General features: G+C 39.2%; 1 protein-coding gene across 1 annotated transcript; it reads right to left on the bottom strand.

Annotated features, from left to right (window-relative positions):
• Nucleotides 1-7,791: 7,791 nt before the first annotated feature.
• Nucleotides 7,792-13,862, bottom strand: mrps16 (mitochondrial ribosomal protein S16). Its single transcript, NM_001016347.2, is given in 3 exon segments — nucleotides 7,792-8,053; nucleotides 9,146-9,406; nucleotides 13,733-13,862. Coding segments are annotated over 3 exon segments (426 nt in total). The 5' UTR covers nucleotides 13,746-13,862; the 3' UTR covers nucleotides 7,792-7,901.
• Nucleotides 13,863-13,866: the final 4 nt, after the last annotated feature.

Below are 13,866 nucleotides of genomic sequence, written 5' to 3'. Positions count from 1 at the left end.
CAGAGTTGATGGGAAGATGGATGGAGCCAAATACAGGGCAATCTTGGAAGAAAACCTCTTGGAGTCTGCAAAAGACTTGAGACTGGGGCGGAGGTTCACCTTCCAGCAGGACAACGACCCTAAACATAAAGCCAGGGCAACAATGGAATGGTTTAAAACAAAACATATCCATGTGTTAGAATGGCCCAGTCACAGTCCAGATCTAAATCCAATCGAGAATCTGTGGCAAGATCTGAAAACTGCTGTTCATAAACGCTGTCCATCTAATCTGACTGAGCTGGAGCTGTTTTGCAAAGAAGAATGGGCAAGGATTTCAGTCTCTAGATGTGCAAAGCTGGTAGAGACATACCCTAAAAGACTGGCAGCTGTAATTGCAGCAAAAGGTGGTTCTACAAAGTATTGACTCAGGGGGCTGAATAATTACGCACACCCCACTTTGCAGTTATTTATTTGTAAAAAATTTTGGAATCATGTATGATTTTCGTTCCACTTCTCACGTGTATCCCACTTTGTATTGGTCTTTCACGTGGAATTCCAATAAAATTGATTCATGTTTGTGGCTGTAATGTGACAAAATGTGGAAAAGTTCAAGGGGGCCGAATACTTTTGCAAGCCACTGTAGTTATCATGTCACCTCTTAAGCGCCTCTTCTCCAGTGTAAACAGACCCAACTTGGCCAGTCTTTCTTCATAACTGAGACTTTCCATACCCTTTACCAGCTTAGTTGCCCTTCTCTGGACCCTCTCTAACTCAATAATGTCCCGTTTGAGCACTGGAGACCAAAACTAAACAGCATATTCTAGATGGGGCCTTACCAGCGCTCTGTAAAGGGGAAGAATAACCCCCTCCTCCCATGAATCTATACCCCTTTTAATACAGCTCAAAACCTTGTTTGCCCTTGCAGCTGCTGCCTGGAATTGCTTGCTACAGCCAAGTTTATTATCTACAAGGACTCCAAGCTCCTTCTCCATTATGGATTTGCCTAGTGCAGTCCCATTAAGGGTATACGGGGCTTGCATATTTTTACATCCCAGGTGCAGGACCTTACATTTATCCACATTAAATCTCATCTTCCACTTAGCTGCCCAGATTGCCAGTTGGTCAAGATCCTGCTGCAGGGATGTCACATCCTGGATAGAATTGACTGGTCTGCAGAGTTTTGTGTCATCTGCAAACACTGATACATTACTCATAATACCCTCCCCCAAGTCATTTATGAACAAGTTAAACAAAAGTGGACCCAGTACAGAACCCTGAGGGACCCCACTGAGAACCTTATTCCAATTAGAGAATGTGCCATTAACAACCACCCTCTGTACCCGATCCTGTAGCCAGTTTTCAATCCATGTGCAAACGACTTCACTAAGACCAATAGACCTTAGTTTAGAAAGCAGTCGTTTTTGGGGAACGGTATCAAATGCTTTGGCAAAATCCAAATAGATTATATCTACTGCATCCCCACTGTCCAGCTTCTTACTTACCTCATCATAAGTAAATATTTAAATATTAATCATGAGGTGCAGAGCATGCATTGCCAGGGACAAGGCAGTCCAGGTAACTGCTTGCCATAGGGCTCCATTGTACCCTGTGCACACCAGTGCTCCCTACTTTGCACATCTGAATGACACACAAGTTTGGGGATGGGTATGAGACCAGAAGCCTGAGTGGTGCCTATGTGCCTCCCCTAGCCTGTAACTCATTAATACTGCAATGCTAAACTAGGAATGCTAGGAAAGGGTGCAAACTACAAAAACATGGCAGCTTGTGGCCATTTTTGTACTTTTCCTGACTTTGGTAAATTAGGTCCTATTAGGTGTTTACTAGTTGAGACTTTATTCTGCAGGAATAGGATGGAATAAGCTATTGACGCTGGGCACAAGAAAGCTTACATATTAATGAGACTCAATGGGGGAGTGGTCAGAGGATTTTTTGAGGGGTTCAAGATGATCTTTCTAACGCCATATTGTTGCTTTATTCATGTTTTGGGGAGTACAATGATTTGTAAGCACTAGGATATTAGCACAAAGGTGACAATGCCCTCATTATTCTGGACCATGGATAATGGGGGAATTCTGAGCATATTCTCTCATTTGAGGCATTCTTGGTCCAACCTAAAACCTTATACACAGGCTCAACCTGTAGGGGACTATTTGTTGGTTTGATGATGAAAACTCAATGGCATTACTGGTGGCATATTCTTTTGTATTTCCATTTCCTTCTGCCTGAACAGTGATTTGTTCCCTGAGTCTAAAACTCCATCGTTGCAGCAAAAGTCAGTGCTTTTGCACATAGCCTTCTCCCTCTATTAACTCTCATAACAAAATCCCCATGTTGGAACCTATCCTACAAGTTGCTCTTCTGAACCTTGCCTCCATTCATCTCTCTCTCAGTTTTATTTCTATTAACTAGTAAATTTATTTTTCACTTGTGCTCTTATCAAAAATATATAGTATAAAGTTCACATCTTGAGTTTTCTGTTTCTCATTTACAGGCCATCAAACTGAATGCTATTCTATTACTCAGGGCTTGGTTTAGGCAAACAGATATCCTGGCCAAACAGTTTTTCTTGATTTTCCTCAGCAGAAACTTGTTTTATGTTCACTGCAGGATTATGCTCAGATATAAAACATATTCAGAAATAGATAACCCTAAGGAGAACACATAAAGAAAAAAGTAACTTACAGGCCTGCCCTGCACCAATTCTTATATATACTAACAATAGGCTAATTAGCCCCAGTGGTGTTAGCTTCAGCAGCCAATGAGAGGTGATGCAGTCTTCAATATATAGACTACATGTGAGCCTAGGATTTACTAATCTTGCTGTACTGAGCCCAGAACAAGCCCATGCAAGGAATATCTGGAATATAAAGAACAATGGGCTAACAAATTTCTACCCCCAGTGATTTAACATTTGTTTTGTTCTTAAATGCTCTAATGGGGTAATGTATTAAAAAAAATGCTAGTTCAAAGCAGTTAAAACTCTAATTGGTTGCTGTATGTTAATAATCTTGGTGCAAACTTTGCAGCTGTTACATTACTCTATAAGTGCTGGTACTAGGAAAATTAGATGGGTTGCAACACGCTATTATAGAAGGATCTGCTCAGAGATGCTTTTAAAATGCCCTATTATCCCTACTTCCATTCTACTAATTAAACTAGATTTAAAAGGACAATTCTTTACAAATTTTGCTCACCACTTCATATAGTTGCTCCGGGTGCCTTGCCCCAGTCCCTTCACTTAAGGGGAGTTCACTATTCACCAATTATGGATAGATCACTCAAAACTTATCATTTTCATGGCCACTCACCATGCTGATCTTGTGGTCTGGGTGCAGTGCCCAAGACCCATAAGCAAAGGGGGGCTCGGCAGGCATAGGCACAATTTCTCAGATGAACATGCACACTGAACACCAATGGCCATGGTTAAAAAGAAGCTTTATTTCTTTTTAACCATGGCCATTGGTGTTTGGAGTACATGTTCATTTGAGAAATAAGATGAGTTCCCAAGGAACAGATGCAGTTATCAAATTATTTCAGTTATGAGTTTAAGGTATAGAGCAATGCTTTCTTATTGTTTACATGCTTAGCATTAACAGCAATCCCAATTACAGATTTATGGAAATTCTGAGCTTTTTACTGTTGACAAGAAATCAGCGAACTACAACACAACACATTTCTTGGACCTACCATTATTTCTTAATCCAGGAAACCAGTATAGGGCTAGAGTAATTCTTATGTCCCCCCCACCTTGAAAATGTCCTATGGACCCTCATGGTTTATTCCCAAGAACATGGTTTCAACATAATGTAATTGCAATCAGGTTCTGCACAAATATAACTATTGTAATTTGGCGCCCTCTTTTGCTTGAAAAACAGATTGCACTGCACAATCACAGTTTACCCAAATCAAACATGAACACTGCAAGATGTAATTCTTTGAGGTACGTAGTCATTTGACATTTGGAAAATTTCTCTTTTACTAAGGGTAAGGAATCAATGTCTTCCTTTTATGCATGTTAGAAATGTTCCAAATCCATAGAGACTAAGGGTAATGCCAGACGAGGCGTTTTTTGCGCATTTCCGCTACGTGCCTGCACCCGAGCTTATTCTATTCAGTCGGGTGCAGGCACAAGTAGGATGCCTTTTCTGACATCAGCCTATACCCTCAGAAATGTTGTTATACACCTAAGAAATGTTTGGAAACACTACTAAGCATAGTAATGCATTTGATGTTCCTAATTTTTCATATGCAGTGCCATTTTGTGTATCCAAAGTATGAACACTTAGCGTTACGGATAACTACATACGCTTTATACAAGTGCGCTTAATAGAGAATCCATTCCCCTTTATTAGTCTATCCCCTGACTGAGTTTTATCGGGGAAGCATTTCAAGGATAGATCGGCCTTTTACTGTGTGCCGGATTTGGCAAACATATGCTGCTGAAGTTTTAATTACTGTATAACTTAGGATAGGGCATGTGTGCAATCTCTATATATCTCTAATTTTATTATAGATGCATTCTATGTATATACTCTATTTTTATGCTGACTATATATCGATTCCCTAATTTTTTAATTATGTTATGAATTATTATGATGGCTATTATTGATTCATCTTAGTTCTTCTATTAAATGTTGGATTATCGGGTGTATTGGTTGAACCTATCTTGATTTTTAGTATAAGGTATTATTATGTGTGTATGATTTTACTGTAATTCACTAATAAATATATATTATTGGAATTATTTCACATATTTTGGCAATTTGTTTTATGAGAGTGCCAACTCTGGTTTAAGATAAGTTTTGAATTGATTTGGGATTAGTTTGGAGGTAGGCAGCTGCTCATCACTAATTATTCACTTGTTACTACTAATTAATCACTTATTTCACATTATTGGTGTGGTGTTTAGTTTAATTTACACAGTGAGTAATAATATTAGGTAAGCGCGGATAAGGTTAAATATTTATACATCATCTTGCAAGGACACAGCAAAAGTACACTTAGGGGCTGATTTACTAATCCACAAATCCGAATGGGAAAAATTTGGATTGGAAAACAAACATTTTGCGACTTTTTCGTATTTTTGCGACTTTTTCATAGCCGTTAAGACTTGCGCGAATTGTCGCAACTTTTTCATAGCCATTACAAATTTCGGGAATTTTCGCAACTTTTTCATAGCCATTATGACTTTCGTGAATTGTCGCGACTTTTTCATAGCCATTATGACTTTCGTGAATTGTCGCGACTTTTTCATAGCCATTACGACTTTCGTGAATTGTCGCGACTTTTTCATAGCCATTACGACTTTTGCGAATTGTCACGACTTTTTCGGATTGAGCGCTCGAAAAAGTCGCAAAATACCGATCATTGCGAAAAAAAAAACGCATTTGGGCGCTTTTCGGACGTTCGTGGATTAGTAAATGTGCCCCTTAGGGTGAGATTTATCAACGTTCGAATTTTAATTTTTTTTCGAGTTCATCTAAAAGCTTGCGAGTTTCTATAAAAGTCAATGGGAGCTGTCCTAGGCAAAGTCAAGCCATATTTTCAATTCGAGTTTTCAAGTTTTTTTTCAAGTTTGTAAACTTGAAAACTCGAGAAAGGACCTCTTCCGAACTGATTACTTGGTTACTGAAGGTGCTAAAATATTTTTGAACAATTGCGTATTACTTAGTCTTACTAAATCACTTGAGAACCCAGTAGCAAAGACCTTTGGCTTTTCTTCCAATTTTGGTTTTAAAAAAAAAAAAAAAAAAAAAAAAAAAAAAAACATGCCTATGATACAGCTTGCTGTATAGCCTGCATTACTGGAGTCAGAGACAAGAGCCACACACTGGGTCTCACTCTCAGTGGGACTCTGTATCTCAGTAAATTCTCTTAAGCTTGCAAAACTTCCTAGCATGATATAAACTATTTTTAAAATATATGAGTATGGGATGAAAGTTGTATTTTTTGTTAATGGAATAATTGAATGAATGGATGAATGAAGCTATAACACAGTAGAATAAGAGCTTTCACTCAGAATAACTTCTAAATTAAAACAACAGTGTTTTACAAAGGGGATAAGACAGTGAAGGGCAATCTAGCACTATTTTGATGAAGGGATAATGCAGCAAGGGAAGTGCCATTGCAGACTGGGCTGGGCAATGGAAAAATACTTCATAAAGGTTGTGAAGCAAAGGAGAAGAGCTTTCACTATTAAAAAGATTGGATGAGGCAGTGGAGGAAGACCTGACATTAAAGTGATTGATGGGGAAGAAAAGCTAATACTCTAGTTTACAAAGACAAGTAGAACAAAACTTGAATATGTAATTTGACATCATATTTCAAGTTGTGCCCAGTCCACTTTTTCTAATTCAGACATTATCCCAGATCATAATTAAAATAACTTAATGGGAAGTTTGGCAAACTGATAACCATGACTAATGACTATTACTGGATGACAGAATCCATGGTTACTCTGATACGCACCCTGTTCATTATGCACTGACAGACAGGGCAGGTCCACACAGGGCGGACTTCTTCCCAAAAATACACACTTGACATTTTCGGTCCACCCTTACCCCAAGCACTAACAGGTTTCCTTTGTCAATTTTGAAAAGGTAATTCCGCCCAAAAATGAAGTTTGCTTCTTTGCATAATGAAAGAATTAATTGTAAGCCACTTTCCAATTTATATTATTTTAAAGAGGACACTTACTATAAGCCTTGAGGTCAGAATTTCAGTCAAACGCTAAGCTGACCAGACAGTTTCAGTTTTCACGTTAGAGATGCTAACAGTATACTTTCAAGAGGAAGGTCCCAGAGGCTTGATGACCAAACCTGGAACCCCTAAAAATGAATTTTGAATAAAGTAGTAATAGGTTCATGCCACAGATCAGGACTGGTGGCCTTGTAGGTTGATTTGGCAGTTCAAGGGTCAATGCTGTACATTCTAGTTTTTTTGGTTTAAATTTGATCTATGGCGCACCTAAGTTACTTACTTTGATTACCTCTAAGGCACTGCACTGGTCCCCAGCCAGTAGCTTGTAACCAACATATTGCTCCCCTACCCCTTTGATGTTGCTCCCAGTGGCCTCAAAGCAAGTGCTTATTTTAACTGCTGGTTTGGCATAAATACCATGTGTACTGTCAAATAGAGACTTCTGTAGACTGCCAGTCCACATTGGGCTACCAAATAACCAATCACAGCCCTTATTGAGCATCCCCTTAGGAACTTTTTTTAGGATTGCGTTACTTCCCAACTTTTTTTTTTTTTTAATATTTAACAAAAAAGTTGGGGACCCCTGCTCTAAGGTATCCACAGTACATGCATTTGGCATAAAAATTGTAAAGGGATATAATATTTGCAGGTGTACCATGCATAACATTTGATTGTCAGCTATTCATATCTGATTATATTACTTTAGCAGTTGCCGAGATTTCTCTGCAGTTTACTGCCCATTAGTTCTCCCTTTATTCCTAGAGCACAGAGAGCTTCAACTGCAACTAGAATGAAGCCAATGCACTTAGGGGTGAATGCACAGCATGGGTGTTATTTACAACCACGGTATTATAATATGCCATGCCAGATGGGGCCCAAATATTTTGCTTTTTCATTGACTTTGAGGCTCATGCTGACTAATAAATTTTGGATGATAATTAAATGTGCCGGTAATTATCGGTAAGTAAAAATACATTTTAAAAAATCCGATGCAGCTTCCCTGTGCATCTATGCATTTGTAATTTAATTTAAATTCACATTCCCCTAAATATGTTCAATTCATATTAAAGATTCATTAGGGCTAAAGACAGACTCAAAATTAAAAATATTTTACTTCAACTAGCACGCCTGTATCCATTAGATATATCCATGTAAGTGTAAATAATGAAAACTATAAGTAGAAAAAGTTCTTCATCCAATTGCTAAGTGCTAATGTTGGTGGCTCCAACAGAATCATCTTCTTTAGAGTCTGAGGTTAGTGGTGCTTCAGCATTGGATTGCTTCTCTTTTTCTCTCTTTAATCTTTCAGCATTTGTAATGGTCATTGGATGTAATGGGAAAAATCCTGCAAGACCTGCAAAGATATATTTACCAGACATGAAGATTAACATGTTAAAGGAACAGTGTATCCCAACATTAGTTCAACAAATAGGTCTTGAGCTTAAACACACTTTTTGCCTGTTTTAATTAGTAAATATGTATTTTTATTATTTTTTCACTGGACAGGACAAAATTTAAAAATAAAAGCAAAGTCACATTCTACTTTCTGTCCTGCTGAACACAGTAAAAGCAAATTAGCAGTCTGCGGAGAGTAAGAAGCCCCTCACTTCCCACAACTACAAACTGTTATCCTTTTAGATAAAGAGCAGCTTATTATACAGAAGTCTCAGTGGACTGCTGATTTGATTTGATCTTATGATATTATTTTAATTTTTAGGTTTTGCCCTGTTTAGCTCAATAAATGTAAAAAATATATATATTTCTTATCTAAAGCAAAGGGCAAAAAGGATGTTCAACACGAGCCCTATTCGTTTAACTCTGCAAGCTAAAAGGTGTAGTTCATCTTTAACTTTTAGGCAACTTTTGTGATAGAATGTACAATTTCGCCAGCCTGTCCATGGGTAAAACTCAGAGTCTTGGCAAAGAAGTACTGAGAAAGGTAAGTGGGTGCAGACATGCAATTGCTATTAAAATGTGAGTGTATTTAACTGGTGCTTTAGCTGTCCTTTAACCTGTACCTCAGAATAGTGTTAACATCTGCTGCGGCTCTACAGTTTTTTTCCTATTCTTTGCTTACACCATTATTTGTTAACCCTGTAGCATTTCTCATTTAACTGGGGCACATAATAGATTCAAGTACTAGTAACACTGAAGAAGATAAGGAAAGGTAAATATCTTCTTTCTTTTTGTATTTAAGTACATTATAAGCAATAAAGGAAAAGGTAGATAAACCCTCAGCAAATGGATCTAGTACTCTAAATTGTATGTATGCACATACCTCAGAGAATCATAATAAAATCCAGAATCCTGTTCTTGGATTTTCTAAAACTACTTATGTTTCTTAATCCATTTACTCTTCATTAGGTTTTTTGTATGGCTCTTTAATGTATGAATGTTATGCTAAAAACTTTACTGTCCCAAGTAAAAATATATCACTCATAGTTACCTAGTAACTTTGCAACTGGTTTTGTAGTATGTGCTCCACAGCCAATCCAGTATTTTATTTGTTCAATATTTAGGCTGACAAGTTTTTCATTGTAGATGTTGGGCATGGGATCATATGTGCCAAGTTGTTCTAGGTATTTTCCATCCCTTGCTCGCTTGTTATGAGCAGCAACTATACGATAAAAAGGCCTGTTGGTGCATCCAGCCAGTGCCAGTCGAATTGCAACATGTCCTTTATGGTATCGTTTCAAGAGCTGAGAGGCTGAAATGGCAAAGGATAGGCAAAAGATAAAGGAAATGGCAATCTATAAGCCTTCCATCAATGACTAAGACAACAAAAATCAGAACACTGTTCTAAGTTGCAAAATAAACACATTTACATTTACACAGTTGAATCAAACTCTGCTACATGTTTAAGGGAAAGTATTCAAAATCTACCCATAGCTGCCTTTATTTACTAAGGCTACTAGCAAATGGGGCTGATTCTTAGCTCCTACACTCGGATCAGCTTTCTGATGTGCCTGCACCCGAAGCCACTTTGTCATGCCAGGTGCAGATACACAGAACAGATATTGGCACTGGAGCACAGGTATGCATTTTGGCACCAAAATCTAGTCCCTTTGCCTGAACCTGGCCTGACAGAAAGCTAATCTAAGTGTAGGGGCTGATTCTCAGCCTGTGTATATCAGCAGGCCAAGAATCAGCCCTTATATTTTGTGATAATTCAGCAAACTTTCTTACATTTTTAAAAACAAGTTTGAAGGTTTGTCATGGTAATACTATATGGGGTTTTGGAAACTGCACCATCCAATGGATCTATATCTGTTGAGAAATACCCGGCACTTATGAACTGGTTGAGAGTTCTCCACAATGTAGGGTAATATGTAGCCAAGCCACGCATGCATTGTACACTTTGGGCACTTTACAATTGTACCACAGTGAATTAAAATGCTAACATTTTGCTTACCTCAGCCCAAAACAAATAGAAGAGGCATCAACAGATCATAAGACTGCAATATTGTGGTGGCTTGTTGTGTTAGGGATAAAGCCAACATTTCTATTAAACACAAGAGTATTTTGCAAAAAATGCAATGCAATTTACATAATGTACATAAACGCTAACATAGCCAGCAGACATTATGGCATGATGATCATGATGGAAACTAAACAGCTGCAGTCAGAGACTGTCAGGTAGAGTTCCACAAGAGACACAAAAGGTCTACAATGGAGATTGACAAGAATGCTAAAGAACAAAAAGCATGCCCTTTAATGTTCATTCAGATTGGACTTGAGATGGTGGCTGTGTTTTGCTCTGCACTTTTGGAGTGTGGTGCAGAGTACAGTGGCTATGTATAGAGCACTAGTGAACCAGTCTTGAACCTTATTAAGAAAACGGCCGATGGTAAGTACTCCCTACAGTGCACATTAAAATAATGCACAAGTTAGGGGATGAGTACATGCCTCCCCCCATCAATACAACACTGTATTTATCTGCTCTCCATACTGCAGAGCAGAGACATTCAGCAATTTATGTAGCATCAGGGCAGGATGTGAAGTGCAAAAAAGTGGCACCCCTAAAGTGTGAATTCACAACTGTGCAGTCAAGATACTTGCAGCTGGGAGCACAGATGCCTGAATACTGCATTTGCTTAGCGTTATGTACCCTTCTTATCGGTAAAAACCAACTACATCTGATCCAGGCAAAATCATCCAGAAAAAATAGAAAATAGGAGCGGAGCACCAGGTTGTTTCTCAATTAAAAATCCTCTTTATTGATCTCAATAAAGAGGATTTTTTAATGAGAAACAACCTGGTGCTCCGCTCCTATTTTCTATTTTTTCCTTGCTTTAAAGTGGACCAGTCACCCAGACAAAAAAAACTGTATAATAAAAGCCCTTTTCAAATTAAACACGAAACCCAAAATAATTTTTTTATTACCACATCCATACCCATTATAAAAGCATTTTAAAATCCCAGCTGTCAATCATATAATGCCTGCCCCGCCTCTATGCCTTAGGCATAGAGGTGGGGCAGACAGTTACTTTCACTTTCAATTCAGAACTTTTAGATGTTGCTGCCCCCCTCACATTCCCCCTCCCTCCTCACCATGTAATTGTGTAACCAGTGCATGGATATGGGCATCAGGTCCCCCCATACTGGCACAGAAACAAGATATTGGTAGGATGCAATGCCTGCTTTGATAACAGTGTCCACAAAATGGCACCTGCCTGCTTGCTGCAATTGTGAATTCCAAGGCTGAAGAAAATAAGATTAAAATAATTTATATAGTGTAAGTAAAGTTTATTTTGCTTGCCAAACACAATAGAAAACAATTTAAAATTATTTCTTAAGGTGACAGGTCCGCTTTAAAAGAGAATGTCACCCGCTCCAAGTATTCTGGTTACCCAACCTGAACTGTCATTCTCACCTGCCATTTTATTCCTCAATACCTATTTCCAGCTTTCTAAAGTAACCCAAACCAGAATTCTCTGGGGCTGCCCTTTTAATTGATTGAATGATACTACATTCACATTGCATGGACTTAAAGGAAAACTATGAACAATGTAGGTCTCTACAAAAGTGTATTACACAAAACAGCCCATCTGTAAACGCTGCTTCATCTAATTTAACCATTTTCATAAAAATACACTTAATAGAAAATTGCTAAGGGCCACTTAATCACAGTGCACACAAACAAGCCAAGGCACACATACATGCTAGGCCACATCAGCCAATTAATGGGTTCTCCCACACTTCTTCCTGTTACAGTTAGAGCTGCATTGTTTCCTGCCAGGTGATCTCTGAGGGAGCACACAGCCCATCAATAAATTTATATATATATTCTAGTTTGGTATGATCTTTAAAGGAACAGTAACACCAAAAAATGTATATATTTCAAAGAAATTAAACTATAATGTACTGCTGCCCTGCACTAGTAAAAGTTTTTTGTTTGCTTCAGAAACATTACTAGAGTTTATATAAACCCTGGTGTGTAGCCATTCAAAAGAAGAAAAGGCACGGGTTATATAGCTGCTAACAGATAAACCCTGTAGAATACAATGGTGTCATCTGTTATCGGCTATGTAACCTGTGCCTTTTCTCCTTTTTTCCAGCTTGAATGGCTGCCCCCATGGCTACACAGCAGCTTATTTATATAAACTATAGTTGGGGTTCTGAACCAAACACCCCAGTTTTACCAGTGCAGGGCCACAGTACATTATATTTCAAATACTTTAAAACACTTTCATTTTGTTGGTGTTACTGTTCCTTTAACAGACCACTTAACATATATACACTACCTGCTGAATGAATCAATCTGTGAGTATAGTTTATCTTTAAAGTTATCTGATCCTGGATGCTTTAGACCAGTGCTGTCCAACTTCTACGGTGCCGAGGGCCGAAATTTCTCTACCATACGTGGTGGAGGGCCACTAATGGAAGCCAGTTTTGACCACTCCCCTTTTTGAAACCACACCCACTTCAAACCACACCTATTTTATCACAATGGTGGTAGCACAGCAAAATCCCAAATGCTTGGTCCTTACTGTGGGGATATCAACCATCATTCATATGTGAAAGAATTATATCATATTAAGATATACCCTTAAATTCCATATGCCTCCTCCTCCCCTGTGGATAGCAGAGCAACCCCCAGTACATAATTACACACCTTAGGGACCATTTAATGGCTATTTCCAACTGCTAACAAACTCCCACAACAAACCCCTGCCAGGTTCACCTCCCACAAGCAGCATAGGGCAAGCAGAGTATGGCACACACAGGCAGCACTCTGCCTGTCCTATGCTGTCTGTGTGTGCGCCATACTCTGCCTGTCCTACCCTGCCTGTGTGTGCCATACTCTGCCTTCCCTATGCTGCCTCTGTGTGCCATACTCTGCCTGCCCTACCCTGCCTGTGTGTGCCATACTCTGCCTGCCCTACCCTGACTGTGTGTGCCATACTCTGCCTGCCCTACCCTGACTGTGTGTGCCATACTCTACCTGCCCTATGCTGCCTCTGTGTGCCATACTCTGCCTGCCCTACCCTGCCTGTGTGTGCCATACTCTGCCTGCCCTACCCTGACTGTGTGTGCCATACTCTGCCTGCCCTACCCTGACTGTGTGTGCCATACTCTACCTGCCCTATGCCGCGGGCCGCCAGTTGGACAGCACTGCTTTAGACCAGTGCTGTCCAACTGCTCCTCATAGTGAGCCACCTATTCACCATGTACTACTTGTTAAGAAGCCATATTACAATAAAATGCTAATGTTATCCAAAGAGATCAGTGCAGTGCTTAAGCAGTCTGGAGCTTATAATGAGGCCAGGTTTCATTTGAACAATTAAGCATTTTAAGACCACTTTTCGGGTTCGTATTTGTGTTTATGCAGCGCTTTATACATTTCATTTCTGAGTAAGTCCCTGCCCAGAGAAGTTTACAATCTAATGTCTGCATTTACACACACACACTACAGTAATATGGGGGAACACAGAAACTCTTTGCACCCCAGTCTATCCAGTGCTTCCATACTGAGATCAATGCGGGCACATGGGAAATAGCTGAAGACCGATGTCGGCTCAATATTACCTACTTAAATGAACCATAGCTGCATATGAGAGCTGCAACACAAATGCAAACACCGCGTCTTCGTAAATGACAAAGCTGCCAGGCACTCAAACCTTCTGCCCTTCACAGCGAAGCAAACATGGTACGCTAAGGTCCCTC

Source organism: Xenopus tropicalis, chromosome 7, assembly GCF_000004195.4.
Source record: "Xenopus tropicalis strain Nigerian chromosome 7, UCB_Xtro_10.0, whole genome shotgun sequence".
NCBI lineage: Eukaryota > Metazoa > Chordata > Amphibia > Anura > Pipidae > Xenopus > Xenopus tropicalis.
Note: the sequence above shows the minus strand (reverse complement) of the source record. Positions and strands in the feature narration are given on the sequence as shown.